At 52.4% G+C, this 18,101-nt stretch overlaps 1 protein-coding gene across 10 annotated transcripts in view; it reads right to left on the bottom strand.

The window, feature by feature from the left end:
- Positions 1 to 17,336, bottom strand: part of CELF5 (CUGBP Elav-like family member 5) — a 36,862-nt gene extending 19,526 nt beyond the window's left edge. For all 10 annotated transcript variants that reach the window (XR_013776935.1, XM_079328072.1, XM_079328075.1 and 7 more), the window contains exons 1-2: positions 17,025 to 17,336; positions 10,575 to 10,657 (exon numbers count right to left, since the gene is read on the bottom strand). Coding sequence is in view for 9 of the 10 variants with exons in the window: in XM_079328072.1 (XP_079184198.1) it covers positions 10,575 to 10,657; positions 17,025 to 17,316 (375 nt within the window). In the remaining variant the exon portion in view is untranslated. The remainder of the gene's footprint in view (positions 1 to 10,574; positions 10,658 to 17,024) is intronic.
- Positions 17,337 to 18,101: the final 765 nt, after the last annotated feature.

The following is an 18,101-nucleotide window of genomic DNA, read 5'->3' as shown; positions in this document are numbered from 1 at the left end:
GCAGCTCTGGGGAAGGGCAGTGCTGCTCTCCAGAAACATCTCTCATCTCTGGCCCTCTGGGACAATGCTCAGGTTGAAGTGGCAGAACTCCTCTCACTTGGGTGTGGAGAAGAGGTTTTTCCTTCTCTTGCAGCCATTAGTGTCATCAGCAATAATCCAACCATAAACAAGCCTGAAGGGTAGCTTAGCTCGCATGGTATGGGGACATGAAGAGACAGAAGTGGCTGCATTAAGAACCCACAGCTTTCACTGTCTGGTTTGAAAAGCAGGGCAGAACTCATCTGCTGGCAGCTCTGTGTGTCCTGTGCTGCCCAGAGAGGCAGCTGACAAGCTGTAGCCTCCTTTCCCAGCTAGCAGGATCCAACTGCACCAGAATATCCCCCGAGGAATGGTGCACAGGGCAGATTTCCACATTCACAGCACATCTCACTCCATGTCTCTCAGCATCATTCACAGAGGCTGACAGTGACCTGAATCAGTGACATTCATAATAAAAACCAATCAGAGAATATGGCAGGGAAGGCCTGCACACAAACTTCAGGTCCAAGCATAGTCTGCCCCTGTCTTAGGAAACTCCTGATGAAAAACTGCAACAGAAAATGAAATCAAGCCATAGAAGTCCCTAAGTGAAATGTGTTTAAAAGCCAGCATGCAATATGTAGAGGACTGTCAGTCTCCCAAGTGGTGCCTGAGCCAGACTGGCCAGAAACCAGAGGCAGAGCCCACATTCCCAACAGCTGGAGGAAATCTGTGAGGTGGCTTTGCAGTTCCCAGGACAGAGATGCCAACCAGGAGGTGACAGGCTGGCATGGCATGGCACACAGCCTGGCAGCTGGGGCTGTGACTGATGGTTCTCAGGCAGGAGAGCAGAGGTGGAGCAGGCCCACAAAGCTCCTGCCTCCAGGATTGATCCTGGGGATGCTGATAATGGCCCCAGGGATGGGCTGGCAGCTCCCCAAAGGAAAGCCAAACTCCTGCCCTGCTGCACCTCGACAGACAACAACCCCAAGCCCTGCTGAATCACTTAGGGAAGAGGGAGAGGCTGCAGATCCTTTTCCCACTCTTGATCATCTGCAGGGATTTGCAGAGCTCCTGATATCCTGCTGCTGCTGCCATGTGGCCCCATCACTGGCAGCACTGGAACTCAGCAGCCTCTGGGCTGCTGCTCCCCAGGAGCTGCCAAGGGCCCAGCACCCTGTTCAGGAGCTGAGTGGGATGTGGGGCAGGGATTCAGGAGTCTGTGGTCAGAGATTGTTCCACAAAGCCTCCAATTTCCTTGCTGAGAGGCTGCTGCCAGTGCTCCCAGTCCCTGGCACCCTGCCTGTGGAGCTGAGGCTGGCAGAGCTGTGGCAGCAGGCTGAGTGGGAGAGGGCAGGAGCCCAGATGTGTGCTCAGAGCAGAGGGCTCCGTGCAGAGCCAGGACAGGCAGCTGGCCACGTCACAGCCAGGCCCAGCACTGAGGAACAGTTTTGTTCCTACCCAGGATGATAAACTAACAGAAGTGATGGGGAGGGAGGTGGAGGGACAGGCTGGGATGTCAGCTTCTGTGAGGAAGCCAAAGGCCCAGAGGCATGTGGGGGTAGGAGGGGCGACAGGGATGCTGTGAGATGCAGGGCACACACAGGCAGCACCGCCCTGCCAGGGATGCAGGGGAGGGAGGGAGGGAGGGAGGGAGGGAGGGAGGGAGGGAGGGAGGGAGGGAGGAGGGAGGGAGGGAGGGAGGGAGGGAGGGAGGGAGGGAGGGAGGGAGGGAGGGAGGGAGGGAGGGAGGGAGGGAGGGAGGGAGGGAGGGAGGGAGGGAGGGAGGGAGGGAGGGAGGGAGGGAGGGAGGGGGAGGTTAAGCACCTGAGGCCATCTCCCTGTCCCCTCCCCCAGCAGGGCTGTCACTCCAGTCCCAGCACCTAGGATAAAGGAGGTGTTGTCATGGAAACGGTTATTCACCACATGGAACCTGACATTTGCAGTTGCCATGGAAACCAGCTCTTGGGGGCATTCCCTCTGCTTTGCACAAAAGAGACATTTTGATATGATCTCTGGGGAAGGGGCCCCCTCTACCCATCTGTCCATCCCTGTCCTTTCCCCATCCCAGGGCTGTGACCCCGACCCTGCCACTGTGCATCCCACAGCCAGGGGACACAGCTGGCCCACGGCCACCATGTCCTGGCAGGAGAGGTGGCAGGCCCACAACAGCAGTGAGGGGTAGCACAGCTGCAAACCCACAGGCAGCAGGGCTGCCTGCACCCCCAGCTATGGCCACAACTCCTCCCTTGCCCACCTGGGGTGGGCACAGCAAGACTTGCCCCCTGCCCATGTCAGACCAAGCCCTGGGTCAAGGGATGCTCATTTTTAGAGGCCTTGCCAGCTTTAGTGACTTGAGAGACACCCACCAAGCTGGGGTTGGGGCTCTGGCTGGTCTTTGTCTGCTCTGGAAGATATGGGTAATGAAAAGACAAGAAGATATAAAGAAGTTTGTTCAGATGCTGAGGCTTGGGGAAGAGCAGCAGGATTGTCTGCCAGCTTCACACAGGAGGCGTCCCAGCTGAGGCAGAGGCAGCCATGGCCCTCCCTGCACACAAGGGACACCCAGAGGCTTTTAAGCCTCATGTTGCCACCAAAGATGAACAAATTATCAAAGGCCTCTCAAGCAGAGGGAGTCCACAGCAGCTTTAACTCAACCCCATAGGTCTGAAGGCCTTGAGAACTGTCCCTGGGGGAAACCTAAACTTTGGATACAGGTCTCAGACAAAGCTCTGTCCCCTACAGGGACACACAACAGGGATGGTCAAGTTAGAGGAACAGGGCAGCAGTGAGGAGCCACTTCTGGCCCACACAGCAAACTCTGGAAGTACAAATTCTCCTGGCCTCCAGTCATCACCTGAAGCTGCACAGTAACCACAGTAATTTCTCTCCGAATAAGAGAACTATATAAACCCAGCAGTTAGGATTGCCTGCCTTAAATTCCCAGAGTGAAGATGCACATGCACAGACATGGAAGCCTTTTACCACACAGGAACACATAGGTGAGCACTGGTGTAGGATGGAGAATTTGAGCAAATTATTCACAAGCCTGCACCTGCCTCACAAGCTGAGCTTCATCTTCCCTGTTAAATTATTCAGCTGAGCATTATTAGCCTTCATTTCTTAAGAATATCACATTAACATCTAGCACATGCTGTCAGGACACCATGGGCCAAATGTCCCTCACACTTCAGGGTGCTCCTTCCCCACTGCTGCTGACACTGGGGGCTGCCAGCTCTGTGACCCACTGCACTCAGGAAATCCTCTGCAGCAGCACTGGGTACCAGATGGGCAGCAAAGCTCCTCCTGCCCTGCTCCAGCTCCTTGCTCCCATTTCCCTCTGGCTGGATACACAACCTCCCAACACAGCTCACAGACAGTGTTTCCCTGCCTGCAGCCCTCTCCCTCTAACAATCCTGTGCCTTTCTGGGGGTCCCTGGTGGGCAGCAATGGGGCAGCCAGAGGGGCTGAGGCCATCCTGACCTTGGGAGAGTTACACAAACACAGCAGCCACGTCCTGTGCAGGATTCTGAGAGCAGCAGGAGACAGCCACAGGAGGGTCACTGCAGCCCAGGGGAGCCCAGGGACTTGAGAGGCCCTGCTGGAAGTGTCTGGGTTACACCCCACCCCAATCCCAGGATCTGGGCAGCACACAGCAGCAGAGGACCCTGCTCTGCTTGGGCTTCCCCCCTGCTTTTGAGGAAATGCTCCCTACCTTTGTAGCATTCTTGAGATCAAGGATCTAAGGAAACATCCTGGCACTCCTAAAGTCAGAGGAAGCTTTGCTATTGGTTTCACCAAGGCCAAAATGCACCATTTCTCTCACCACACCCCACATAAAGGCTTCTGGAGGTGAACTGGCTCCCTGTTTTTTTTTTTTTCCAGTGCCCAGCATGAGCTGTCAGTCAGCTCAGCAATCTGGTAACCCTGTTCTTCAAGGAGAAGACTCCCAGATCCCCCTTCTTCAGCTTTCAAACTGCAAAAGCTGGATAGAAGGAAAAAGCCCCCTGGGACAGCAGGGCAAGCCTTTCTATTAATTACGAGTGAGTGATGTAAAACAGCCCCTTAGGTGCAATGCAGGGGAACCTCACAGTGCTAAGAGGGTCAGGAGCAGAGTGTATGAAACACACAATGCAGGCTGGCTCCTCTGGGATGTCAGGAACCAAAAGGCATCCAAGGCCATTGGCAGAATTAGGTCCTGGGCTCTCCATTTTACAAATCATAGGCTCATCCTCCTCTGGCCAGTTAAAAATGCCCTGCCTGAATGATCATAATCACCTCTAACTGGGCAGAGCACATAAATCTAAATGCTAATTTGTTCATTTGGATTCTGTTTCTGATTGGGAATGCAAGCAGGGATGGATTGGTGCCAGTCTCAGTGCTCAAGTACCCTACTTGCATCTTCCCTCTGACATCTCAGCGTGCCTCAGTCCTGTCCAGAAAGAGGGGTTGTCTCATACAGAAACATGAGCAACATTAGTACCAAGTCCTGGCACAGCTCTATAGGCTGCTTATGAATTCACCTCATCCAATCCCACTATGGAGGAGACAAGGATAATTATGAGCAGTGTGTTCCAGGTGGAGGAATCAAGGCATGTGGAGATGAAGATCATGCAGAAAGTCTGTGGCAGGAGCAGGATGTGAATCCCAGACACAAACCACATGGCTTCTGCCTGCATGGCTCAGCTACATCTTTTTGCATGAGCCAGGAAGATTGCTGAAGGACTGATGAAACTGAAACCCCAAAAGCTCCTCTAGAAAGTTCATCAAGAACACAAGAGGTTGCTCTGGCCTCCAGAAAGCCATGGGCCTGAGGACCCAGGCTCAGCTGGGTCCTGTGACACAGTCCTGTGTCAGCTGCAGCATCTTTCCTCAGCACCTTGCTTCAGAGCCTTGCCCAAGTGTCACATTTGTCTCTCCCACTGAAGTACAAAGTGCTTGGCAGGTCTAAGGAATGTTTAGGGCTTATGGTCTGCAAAAAGCAGGAGTAAGATGCTGTGAGATGGGTCACCAAGTTACCCTGAGCAAGGGAAAAGCTGGGAGCACACATTCCTCTGCAAAGGCTTTGATCTTTCCACTGGAAAGGACACCCAGCACCCTGTGCCCACTGGTGCACCACTGATCCAGGGAGCATGATCAGGTGCTTCACTGAGCATGAACTGCACCCTCCAAGGACCCCAAAATCCAGGGAAGGGCAGAGCCTGAAGCAGCAGTGTCTGAGCTGATGGGCACAGCAGCTCTGCAGAGCCTGCACAGGCCCCTCCTGGCTGTGCTGGCAGTTCTCAAGCTGCTGCAGCCATGCCCTTCTCCTGCCCCATGGCAGGGAAATGCCAGTGGCCAGGAAAACACATCTCTGCTGATGTAAGAGAGGGGGGCAGGCACAGGGACCCTCAGCCTGCACACAGAGCTGCTGTGCCAGTTCCCTTGGCAACCACTACACTGACAATCCAGCAGAGCAAAACCTCCAGCAATACTGACACACCCATGGGAAAATCCACCCAAAATGGGCCCAAGCCCCAGCACCACCAGATGAATCCCCTGAGCCACTTCTGAGCTGAGAGGAGATAAGCTGCTTCCCTTTAGGGCTGCTGGCAGACCAGAAAAGAGGCCCCAGGTGACTGCAGGATGCCCCTGGAGACAGTGAAATCCCATTTGAAAAAAGCCCTCAGTGATGTGGTATAGTCAGCCCTGCTTTGAGTGGGGTTTGAGCAGAGACCCCAGAGATCTCTTCCACCATAAATTATCCCATGATCCCATCTATATCCATATCCACAAGCACCTGTGTGCAGCACACAGCCCAAATAACCCCCCAGAGGTGGGAATGTGGAGCCTCACTCAGGAGGGTGGTGGCTCTGGGCTGGTGTGCAGGTACAGGTGAGTTCACAAGCACAGGTGAGATCACTGGGAAGACTCAGCTCTGGGAGCCAAAGTCAAAGCTTTGTGCTGCAAGGAGATGCCAGGGCCTGGATGTAAAGGGCAGCAATTTCTCTGGAGAAAGGAAGATTCCTTGTGCACAGGGCAGAGCCTGCATGTGTCCACTTGATCAGCACGTGGGAATGGGTGCTGATCTTTAATGTCACTGTTCTTCCAACTCCACAGGGAACAGAAGGCAGTGTCTGCCTTGGCAGCTGCTCTTCAGTGTAGGCACTTCCCTGGGCAGCTGCTGTGCCTCACTGAGAGTTCTCAGCCCCTCAAGCCAAACCTTCAACAGCACAAGTATTTTCAATTCTCTCTGCACTCAACAGGCACTTCTGCTGCTTCTTGCCTAGGGGCAGCTTTAGCCCAGCACCTTCCTGTCCTGGTGCTGCCATTTCCATGATATAGCCTTGGCATGCTCTCTGTATTTCTAACTCATAGTGCTGGAACTTGCTGGTATTGCCTATCAAACCTGCAGGATGGACATGGGAAAAACTTCTCCACCCTGCCTTGTTCAAGGGTTGCAAAATTAACAAGTGGAGCCCAGCTTCAAAACCTCAGCCAAGCATTTAGACCACCTGAAACTTTCAAAAATACTGGTCCAGGCTGGCTTCACACCAGCACTGCACAAAGAAGGGGAGGGAAGAATGAGATGCATTGTCCTCTCCACCAAAGTCCCTCCAGTCACCTGTGCTGCCTCCTACCAGCACAGTGGATGCTGACAGATGGCCCAGGTGAGCCCTTGCTGTGGCAGCACAGGAGCTGCCCACAGGGATGCCTCTGCTCCAGCTCTGCACTAGCACTGGTGCCCAAGCACCTGAATTAGTGCTGCAGCATCTCAACCCCTGGTGCATTCCCAGAGCCTCTGTCTGCTCTCATGCTGCTGCTCTCTGTAATTTTCCATTCCTGTGTCCCTGCATCCATGAGTTCTCCCTATGATGTAGCCACATTTCAGTACCCTCATCACTGCTCTTAAACTGCCCGTATTCCCAGCTTGGATCAATACCAATTTCTGCAACTTACTTGCCTACCTTTCAGCAGGCCTTTCTTTGTTCTGCATAGAAATAAAACTGTAACTGTACCTTGCCAAAAGAATTACTTTTTTAAACCTCCCCCCCTCCACTTCCTCCCTCTATTCTTCTTTCTCTTCTTCTTCAGGAGCAATTTTATGTAATTTGCAACTGTCTGGCTGCAAATGAAAAGAGACATAAAGCGTTTCTGCGAAATATTGAAAAGCTGGATGCTTTTCCCTCAAATTTCACTTAGCAAGAGGCTTTAACTTGCTGTGTGATCACTGTGTGTCATTAATAACCTCTCCAATTCCTTTCAGAACTCAGCAAAGTGAAGGCACAATCACGAATCAAAGGCATGGGTTATTGAGATATAATATCATCTCACTGAGGCAGGGAGGAGTGTGCCAGGGAGGGGGGAGAAGGTGAAACTGCACTGCTGGGCTGGCTGGCAGCTGAAGGGGACACTGGATTTAGGAAAAAGCCTTAAAGGCCTGATTGCAACAGTTCAGCAGCTCTGAGGGCAGCACAGGTGCTTTGGATAATACAATATGCAGCTGTACAGGTGAGATTGGTTGTGTCACCATCAGATGTGTGGATGTGGCACTGAGGGACATGGTTTAGTGCACTTGGCAGTGCTGGGTTAATGGCTGGATTCAATGATCTCAGAGGTCTTTCCCAACCTGATGATTCTATGACAGTCTTGTTACTTTACACCCTGAGGACACTGGCCCATATAAAAGAATGTAAAAGCCAAAATTCTGTCTACCTCAAAAAAAGATGCTGAGCCTTACTGTCAAAAAATAAGCCTTTTAGAGTTAAATTTCTTCAGTTATCATACATCCAACAGCACTCAATTCAGAAACAAAAGAGAATTTTCACCTCACAAAAAGGAAACTTGCCCCAAATGCCACAAGAATAAATACAGACCACAGAGATTCCTACTGACTTTTGTGGAAAACCTAAAATATAAACATAACTATATATAAAAGCTTAGGTAAGCTGCACTGCACCCATGGCCCTGCAGGTAGGCTGACATTGCTGGCATCAGACCTGGAGAACCTCAGCAACACCTCTGGGCACCCAGTGACAGCCTGCAAGAGAGCCCAGCAATTCTGCTCCAGCTCCTGATCCCAGCCTAAAACTATCTCAGGAACCACACCAAAGCACTTCCACAACTCTGTCCTTACCAAATCCTCAGCCTAGACCAGAAAAGTCATTTTGGTCTCTGTATTCAGGTTCATAAACTGCTGAGTTCAGCCACAGCTCTCTGCATTGAGACCAGCAAAGGAAGGTACTTTGCTTCTTGTGGCATCTGCAATTGCTTGGTGAAGGATCTGCAACAGCAAGTGAAGGATCAGCACAAGATCCTTCCCCTGCCAGGTGGATCCCCTGCTGTCTCTAAACCTGCTGAGGCTTGGTCATGCATTCAGGTGAAAGTCTGTGTTACCCTACACTTCATAACCCTTCAGCTCTCTCTCTTCTCCTGCTCTGTGCAATGCACAGGAAGGATATGGGTAGAATGCACAAAAAATCAGTTGTTTAGCAGACTGTGGCCCACTGACTGAAATCTCAGTGGTGTGGTCAGTGTGTTCTGTGATCTGCCCTGTGCTGGGGCCCTGGATAAACTCCTGGGGATAGGCTTTGCCCCACAGATCATCAGAAGATGAACCAGATGTGAATGTACAGAGATGAAATTTTATGTCCTTGCTTCCAAAAAAGAGAAGCAATTGCCTGTCCCTCCTGTCTGTGATTGATTCCCAAAGTGCTGCCAGTGATCAGCTGGGCCACAAGGACAGGTGATGCTACACAGACACCTGCAAACCATGGCTGAAAGCTACCTCAGCTCACCCAACCCTGTCCATGCCAAGTAACCACCTCTACATGACCAAAGGGAGAGAGAATTGAGCTTTCTTGGTCACTGAGGGACTGAACAAAAGAGAAACTGAATGTGATGAAGTGGTATATTGGCAGCCTGAAAATAGCTCCAAATGCAGCACAGCTCATCTTCATCCTAATCCTGAAACATAATTACACCACACTGCTCATTAACTGTCTCCAGACAAGTATGTTCAAAAGTACTCACCTACCACAGACTTCTTACTGTTCCCAAGCAGTGTCTTACACCTCAACATAAAAAGCCTTTAGATCACCACATCATAGATAAATTGCTGCTTCAAACACTGCTCCATGCAGCTCTCTACAACCCCTGAGAGCACAGACAGCAGAGCACACAGTGAAACATGCAACAAATCCCCAATGTAGAACTGTAGCAAAACTGAGATTGCCTTGAATTCACCAAGCCTCACATGAATAATTTTTCAGAGACACATGTGACTTCCCCACTGCATTAACAGCACTGTGCCATGACTCCTCTCAACTGCTCCTCCATCCTTTGACTTGTTCTATTGGCACTGTCAGCTCTGCTCTGGACCAACACATGAGGCTGCTTTAGTTTAAAAACCCAGCCATTTCCCATCACACAAAAATAACTCAGGCAGATTTGTGCTGGTTATCTGTACTCTTCCCCCTGGCTGTCCTGAGATAAGAACCCTGTTAAGTGGTAATTAAGTCACTTGCATTTTTCAGTACTCAGATACCAGCACAGGTAAATAAATACAGAAAAGGGTGTGAGTGACTGGGTGTGTGTGTGTGTGAAGGTTTTGAGGGCAGCTGGGAGAGGTGAGGGAAGCTCTTTGGACCTGTATGGGTTAAAGAGGAAATGTTATGGTTAAGAATTCCTAACCACCCTCCAGAGACCCCTGGTTTACATTAATTATTCTGTTGCCTTGAGCACTCACGGCCTCCTGTGAGCTTCTATCTATAAGTACCCAACTCCTCCTCCTACTCACCTCCAAATGAATCCTTTCAACGTGCTTGATCAACCCCCTCAGTACAGCAAGGGAACTGCCCAGTCAAAGCTCTTAAATCATACCAAAATGGGAAGGGCAACAATCCAGAACTCCTTTCAGCTCTCCAGCAGGTCCCAGGGAGGCAGAGCACTGCCAGGCAAGGAGGGACCTGTTCCACAGTGCCCAGCCTCCCTCAAATCCCACTGAACTCTGCTCCCAAGACCAGCTGTGGGATAAGCAAGACTCAGGAACAGACCAGCAGCTTTCTCTCACCTAAATAACCTATTCCTCTTCCAAACAATGGCATGTGGCAAGTATATATATTTTTCTTTTTGGGAGACTGATCCAATTCAGCCACTGCATCAGAGTTCCAGCCAGGCACCTGCAGGGCAATGGCAGAGTAGGATTGCATGCACCAGGAGATTCTGCACACCTGGAAAAGGCTCTGGGATCTTATCTCATGTGAGTTTTTCAGCAAAAACTCAGTGCACCCATACACTTCAAATCCCACAGCTCCCTCATGACAGGGACAGAAAGCTGAAGGTGTCCTGTCACACCACAGAGTGCAAAGGGCAGCACAGAAACAGGCCTGGCCAGAGAAAAAAAACAGCAGCTCTGAAGAACAGAGCTGAGCTTCCACTCCCATATCCCTGTGCTAACCCCTGGAACACCCTTCTCTTACACAAGCAGGAAAATTGATGTAAGCCACTTCTTGCCCTTGCTCCCTCCCCTGAAAATTCCCCATGGCATCAACTCCAGACAATTCACTGGGACTTACCCCTGGCAAAGTCTTCTGTTCATGCAGTGCTGTCTGGGCTTTGATGGCAGAGTCTCTGGCACAGTATGTGAGGAATGCACAACCTGCAGCAGATACAGGGAGTGTCAAGTTAGACAGGCACTTGCAGATGAACATCAACACAAATGTTACATAATTTGGATGTGTCTAAAGCTCCAGGGGAAAAAAAGACAAAGAAACAACATTAAAGGACTTACAGGCCACATCTAAAGTCTATTAAGAGCTGGAAAAGGGTCCCAGTGAATCAACAGGGCTTGATACAGGTGTTGAACAAGGTGAGACACAATAGGAGAGCAAAAGGGAAGCTGATCTTGTCTGTGGTAGAAACAGTCCCAAATACAAGGATCAGGAGAGAGGCAAGGATCAGCATGATTACTGATTAAAAAAATAAAAGAAGCAAGGAAAGAAAGAAAGTATCTGGGATTTTAGGCTTATACAAAAGCTCCATGATCCAGATTCACAAATGAGGGAAAGCTCCAGCAGGAGAGGCCTGGCCTTGTGTGCTGTATGATGCACACAAACACACACCAATGTCCATATGCAGCACAGGGGCAAGACAGAGCCCAGCAGAGCATCCTGCATTCTGCAAGGACCAACTTCAGCCAGATAAAAAGCACAGAGAAAAGGCCAGATCCTGACATTCTTAGTCAAGATATGACTCAACATCTCAGATGAATGCTGGAGCCAAGGGAGGAGGGGAGGAGTTGTAGCCCCTCCAGGAAGAAGAGGGATCATCTTTGGGTGCTCTGATGCTAAGAATAAGCAAAAGGAAAAATCTGGCTGGTTATCAAGAAACATTTCCTAGCAGAAAGAGATTTAGACTGTGGAATGATCTCCCCAGGGAAGTGCCTGGAGCTCTGTCACTTGAGTTGTTTCAGATGAGGGTAGGCAAAGCACTGGAGAATAGACTCAGAATGCATCTGACCCCCTCACTCATCCCCCTCCCATCCACAGTGGCATTTCACATCCCAAGCAAAAGCAGAGTCCCTCTGGCTTGCTAATGAACATCCCTGTCTACACTGCTGTGCTGGGGCTGCAGATGCATTCCTATGGCCAGAGAGGCCCATTTTTCTGCCTCTACATTCTTGTGCCTGGCTTGGGGTATTCCAAAGCTGCTTCAGCTTTGATCTAAGGCACTTCTTGGCCTCCATGGGTCCAAAGGTGGGTGCAGGGGCTGTTTGGACTTCTCCCCTCTACCCAGTGTGACTCCATGGTACACAACATCCTTAGGCCAGGCAGAAGGCAGCTCCTCAGGACAATCCCAAACACAGCAACATAATTCTGTTCTCCTGTTTCTCCATCCCAACTCCAAGAAGTTGCTGCATGTAAGCACATCACATCAGTCCTCACACCTCTTGCTGGGGTGGGGGAAAACCTTCCACAAACAGCACACAAGCACTAGATACCTCTAAGAGGTCATTAAAGCTCCTTATTGCCCTTTTGAAGCAAGAATGCTGCACCAAAGTCAAATGTGGGACCAACAGGTGATTTAACAAATGCAGCAAGGCCAGGAAGAATGCAGGTAAACACTGCTCTGGCAAAGGAGCTGGCTCTGGTGTGGTGGGGCAGCTCCCCTTGGCTTTCACTCTCCCCCATGGACTCCTCTGACATCAGGCCTCAAAAGCAGCTCTATAACCAGAGAGACCAGACTCTATAACCTCTGTGATCTATTTCTAACAGATTTGAAAGCCTGCTCAGCAAAGCCTCAAACACAGATACCCAATTCCACCTGCTGCTCCAGTCTGCTACTTTGCAAGTCATACAAGACTCATTCTAAGATAATTTGGGCCAGGTTTAGCTCACAAAAGTCTGAAGTCAGCAGTTGGGAATAAGCAATTTATTCCACTAAAAGCTTCAATGCATTGGTACTATGCCCACGTGCAGTGAAGGCACCAGCCTTGCCTCAGGAGCATCAGCCACCAACCTAAGAAAATTCAGGATGGGTGGAGTTATTTCTACACCATCCTCAAGTCCCATATTCCAGTAGTCAGGAATGCCAAAATTGAGGCAAAGCACACTGCCAGGCTCAAAACCTCCAGTCCATGAGAGGAAAAGCTAAAAATAAGAACTGGACAAAGACACACCATTTAGTGTGGATAAAGGAGAGACACTCCTCATACAAGGAGGCACTGTTATATGCCAGATTTGTAAAGGCCAGCAACACTTACATCCATGAGCATCAATGTGAATAAGAGCCATGAATCCCCTCCCTAGAGTCCTGTGGTCCTTCTCTCCCCTAGTAATATTGTTCATCTTTTAGCAGCTCAGGTACCCAGAGGCAGCAGCTTCCAGAGACAGAAACATCCTGTAACTGTGGAGCCTAAAGATGCTTCACTCCAACTCCAACCCAAGGGCAATCAACCCCTGCTGCTGCTCTGCTTTACAAGGATGTGGGTGTTCACTCAGCAGAAGCCACTTGTGCTCCTTCTCTTCACTCAAGCATGTAGCAGCACTCAGGCAGCCTCTAATATCCAGCCTGGCTTGGGGCTACAGGTACAGGACAGCCTGGTCCACTGCTCTGCCCACCAGCTCTTTGTGTCTCTAAGCTTTGAGGACATTCCTCTCATTCTTATTTCCCCAATAGTAGGTGCCTGGGAAGCTGTACTGGCTCTGGAAAGGAGTCAGCTAAAGATATCAGCTATATCTTTTGGAAAATATGATTACTGTGTTTCACAAACAGGTGTTTTGGAGGTAGAGTGCAGTAGTCAATTCCATTCTCCTTGCAAAGAAATAAAGGAGAAGGTTTGGAAGAAACACTGCTCTGAGCCTAATTGTGTAAATAAATATTTGGGGAAAAAACCTTTCTTCCTGAAGAGCCATTATCTCCTGCACTCCACTCTGCAGCCACTCCTGGGATGCTGTGACAGGATTCACCATGTCTTTCATGGGCTCTTTGGGCCCCTAAAACTTTGAGCTGACAGAGCCACCCAAGGATGTGCTCAAGAGTGAAGAGATGTCCACAGAGATGCAGAGGGGCCTGTCACTCTCACCAGGTTTTCTCACTTCCACATTTCCTGCTTTAGTTAACAGCAAGCTCAGACAGAAAGGCTCAGGCCCCTTTGGGCACTTCTCACACCAAGTCAGCTGTGCCTGCTGAGACACAGGACGTGGTGTTAGAGTGCTCAGGGTGTGAAGAAGCATCAGCCTGGAAGGTCCCAGGCACCCAGGCAGTGCCAATGACCCATTTCCAACACAAGGAGCCAGGACAGCACCCACAGCATGATCTGCAAAGCCAGGCCTATCTGCAAAGCCAGGCCTATCTGCAAAGCCAGGCCTATCAGCAAAGCCAGGACACCATCATCCTGCCAAAGATCCCTCTATTCCCCATCAGCTTTGGTACCACCCCACTTCCATGGGCTCCAGGAGGGTTTCCAGCTCCCTGAAAGCAGAACCCACAGCCTAGTTCCACTTGGAAGAGACTGCATAAAATAAAAATATATATTCTGTGCCTGATCCTCCCTACAAGCTACACATTGACTCCGGAATTTACAGTCTCTTCAGATCCTAAATATTACTCCACACATCAGCAGTCTAAAGCCTTGAGCAAGAAAAGGCTGCTGGTTTGCAGGAGGGAGGGATCTCTAGATTCTGCTTAGCATCAGAAATCACATTAAATACTTCAGCAGGGGAAGCATGGAGTCAGTGGGGAGCTAATCTACAAGCCTGCAGAAGCTCAGTCAAAACTGAGCTGCCAGGGAGGCAAGTTGGGCTGAGGGTGTTGTTGTATCCTTGCCCTCTGGAAAAGCCACCTATCCTTCTGCCCCTGCTGAATATTCCCCTGCAGTCCAGTTTGGCATCTCACACTCTTTAATCACTCCACTTTCCCTACCATGAGCACTCCTAGGAAACCCATCCAGTTGACACTTGTGAAGGAACTGCCTTCTGCCTAATCCTGGAACACAAGGCCAAAAATTTCCACTTGATTCTCCCCACTCAGCCTCCCCTGACCCATTCCAAAAGCCTGTTCAAACACCTCCCCGCTCTTCCCATGAAAATATTAGCTTTGAGACAAACACTGCCATTAACATGCAAATGAATCTGTGATTAACATAAATAGAAAAACTGCCTCATGAATAATATTAGGCTGGAACAGTATCAGCTACCAGTAGCCAGGTTGCTGAGACATGACTAGTCAGGTACTAACAAAACCATTCCCTAGCAGAGCTCACATTTCTAGATCTCTAAGATTCTCCTCTGCCTCCACCAAATTCATTCATTTTCAGCACCCATACACCAGCTCTTGGACACTGCAGCCCAACTCACATCCTCCAGCCCCTTTTCCACCCTTTTTTCCTCCCTGGAGGCAGAGGTGGCTGTTCAGCTCCATGTCAAGCTGCAAGGGAACACAAGAGGACACGCTGGCTTCTCACACCACCGCTTCCTCCCCTTTGGGGAGAGAAAGGGAAAAAAGCAGATGGAAGCTGCATGTGAGCTGTCAATTGGATCTCACTGCAGATCAGGAACATGGGGAGAGAAAACTGAGTCTGCTGTTAGAACTGCCCCAGAAAGGCAGCTTGTGTTCAGTGCAGGAAGGAGCTCACAGCCTAAGTGTCCCCTGCTCAGGGGCTGTGACAGTGCTCCAGGCCACTGCAGCTCCTGGGCCAGGCCTGGCACCTTCCAGGCCTGCTGATGGCAGCAGCTCCTCACCAGGGTGGCTTTCCTGCATGGAGCACAAGGCACTGCAGCCAAACCTGGTAAATGAGAGTGATCAGGCATCAGGGTGGGCTGGGTTGTGGATCTCATTCCCTCGCTGCACGCTAAACCCCCACACACTTCCTTGTGAAGGGATGACTCCTTTGGAGAGGCTGCTCCCAAAACAGGCTGAGGATCTACATGCAAACTCATGGCACCAGGGAAGGAATCCCAGCCTCTCACTTTGTACAAAACAGGACGGGGAGGGGCAGAGGGAACTGAAGGGCTGTGGAAACAACCCCACAACAACCACCAGAGAACCTCACATCTCAACAGCCTCCTCAGGACAGAACAATCCCTGACCAACAACACCCACAGCTACACAAAAAAAAAAAAAATGTGTTAGAACCAAAAAGATGTATTTATCTTGCTGCAGAAATCCTGCTTTTAACAGCAAGTTAATATCACACACATCTGGCTAATACCACAACTGCCCCCTCTAATTTCCATACCTAAGCAGATCCCTAGAATTTGTCTCCTGCTGGGAGCTGACCTCAGACCATACAGTCTATATTTAAGATGTCAACCAGAATGAAATGTGCAATTGCCTCTTGCCTTGGGCCCATTCTCCTTCATGCTGGGTTGGAAACCTTGCAACTCACCATTCCCTGGCAGCAGGTTTGGATGCAGTTCCTTGCACACAGCCACACACAGGCACATGGCATCCTGGTTCTTCACTCACAACCAGACACACTTCTTCAGCTAAATTCGTGCCAGCCCAGCCCCCACAGGCTTCAATGAGAAATTGTGCTGGAGTTAGATTTGGCCTTTTGTTTGAAAATACACTTGTTTTTTCCCTTGTCCTCTTCCCTCTCTGTTCAGTCTAGAATGGTTCACGTTGCCAAGGCACTGGATTTTTCCTACCCTTCCTCCTAAATCTGAGGCATCAGGACTGAGCGTGGCACACTCCCTCCAGCATGCACCAACACATGGCTCCATCTCAGATCATTTTAGGGCACAGCAGCCCAGGCTGAGCACCGACAGCTCTCTGTCGGTTCCCTGCAGGTTGTTCTACCTGTGCCAGGGAGCGAGGCTGCCATCACCGCCTCGGGTCTCACGGCAAACAACTGGGCGAGTTCCCTTCCTGCTGGAGCCCGCAGGTCACAAGATCCCCAACACCTGCTGGGGTGGGGTAGAGCCGCTCCGCTGAACGCGACAGCTCTTCAATATAAAAACACAACAATAAGCGAGGCCAAAGGAGCCTCCTCAAACTTTTCAGCACCCACTAAAGGTCTTTCAGCGAAGGGAGACCCCTCATCTCCCCGTGTGCCATCACGAAGGCCCCTCACCTACCCGAACGCACTGACAGCAGCACATTGGCGGCCGATATTCTTTGTTGCACGGATTTAAATCCGCAGCGCCGAGCCCTCGCCCGGGGTCGGTGCAGCCCCCTGAGGGGATGCCCAGCAGCCCAGCGAGGGTCCCGCTGCGGCCCCGCGCTCCGCAGCGGCCCCGGCGCGGCCCGCGCTGCCACCGCCGCCTTTGTCAGCGCAGCCCCCGCGGGGCCACAGGCCCGGGCTGCCGGCGGGGCGCGGGCCGGGGGCTGCGGGGCTCGCCCGCGGGGTGCGGACCCCGCCCGCGGGCGCTGGGCAGGCGGCCGCGCTCCCGAGCAGCGGATCGGGGGCCGCCAGCTCCCGCTGAGGGATGCGGGGGGGTGCGGGAGAACCGCGCACCGCGGCGGGTCACGCGTGGAGCGACCCGGGGCCCGCCGCCCCTTTGTGCGCGCCGCGCCGCGCTCACCCTTGTGCATGCCGGTGTAGCGGTCCTTGAGCACGGTGAGCTCGTAGATCTTGCCGAACTGCTCGAAGAGCGGCTTGAGGTCCTTCTCCTCCAGGTTGCGCGGGATCTGCCCCACGAAGAGCTTGATGGCATCCAGGTCCTTCATGCTGTCGGGCTGCGCCGGGGGCTCCGCGCCGCCGCTGCTGCTCATGGGGGAGGCTCGGCGCGGCGGCGGCGGCGGCGGGGGCGGCTGCGGCGCTGGCGGGAGCGGCGGCGGCTGCCTCCTCGCCTCGCCCTCGGTGAGTCTGGCCATGCCCCGCGCCCGGCGCGGCTGCGGGCGGGCGGGCGGGGGAGGCAGCGCGGCGGGAACGGCCCCGCCGCCAGCGCCGCCGCCGCGCCGCCACAAAGAGCCGCGCCACAGCGCCCCCTGCCGGGCGCCGCGCCCCCTCCGGAGCGGGGGGCAGCGGGGACGGCACCGGGACCCCCGGCACCGGGACCCCCGGGACCCCCGAGAGCGGCCCGGGAGCGTCACTCGGGACCGGCGGCTGCGCCTGGAGCGGGGGGAAGGCGGCAGTGGCTGCCCAGTGAACGGCCATCCCCGCGGGCGAGGGAAAGGCTGTGTTTTCAGGGCCTTGGGAGCAGGGGAGAGCTCTGAGCACCCACGAAGGCAGAGCCGCTCCACATCCGTGTCAGAAATTAGCATTCGCCCCATTTTCTCAGCACCAGGGTCTGGAGGCGAAGAGATTATTTAAAGCAGAAAATTTTATAAGGCAGCCGTGGCCCAGCGGCGAGCGCAGCAGGGCTGGAGGGCGCTTAGCTGGAAGGGGAAATCTCGCACGGCCCCGGGTCTACAACACCCCGGGCATCTCCCTGCCTTCCCAGGAAAAGGCTCCTTCCTTCGAGCAGCTCGGCTCGCTCCTGGCGGGGGCTGGTGGAGGCGGCCCGGCGCGGGGCTGTCAGACCGTGCCAGATGGCCAGGGGCTGGTTGTGGCTCCATGTTGAAGCAGCCATTGCGCTAGCGGGATCAGCTCTCCCTGCCCGTGCCCGGCTCGGGCTTGCTCTCCCCTGGCTTCTCCAGCTCTGATCGCCGTGAGGCAA

Source organism: Erithacus rubecula, assembly GCF_903797595.1.
Source record: "Erithacus rubecula genome assembly, chromosome: 28".
Classification (NCBI taxonomy): domain Eukaryota; kingdom Metazoa; phylum Chordata; class Aves; order Passeriformes; family Muscicapidae; genus Erithacus; species Erithacus rubecula.
Note: the sequence above shows the minus strand (reverse complement) of the source record. Positions and strands in the feature narration are given on the sequence as shown.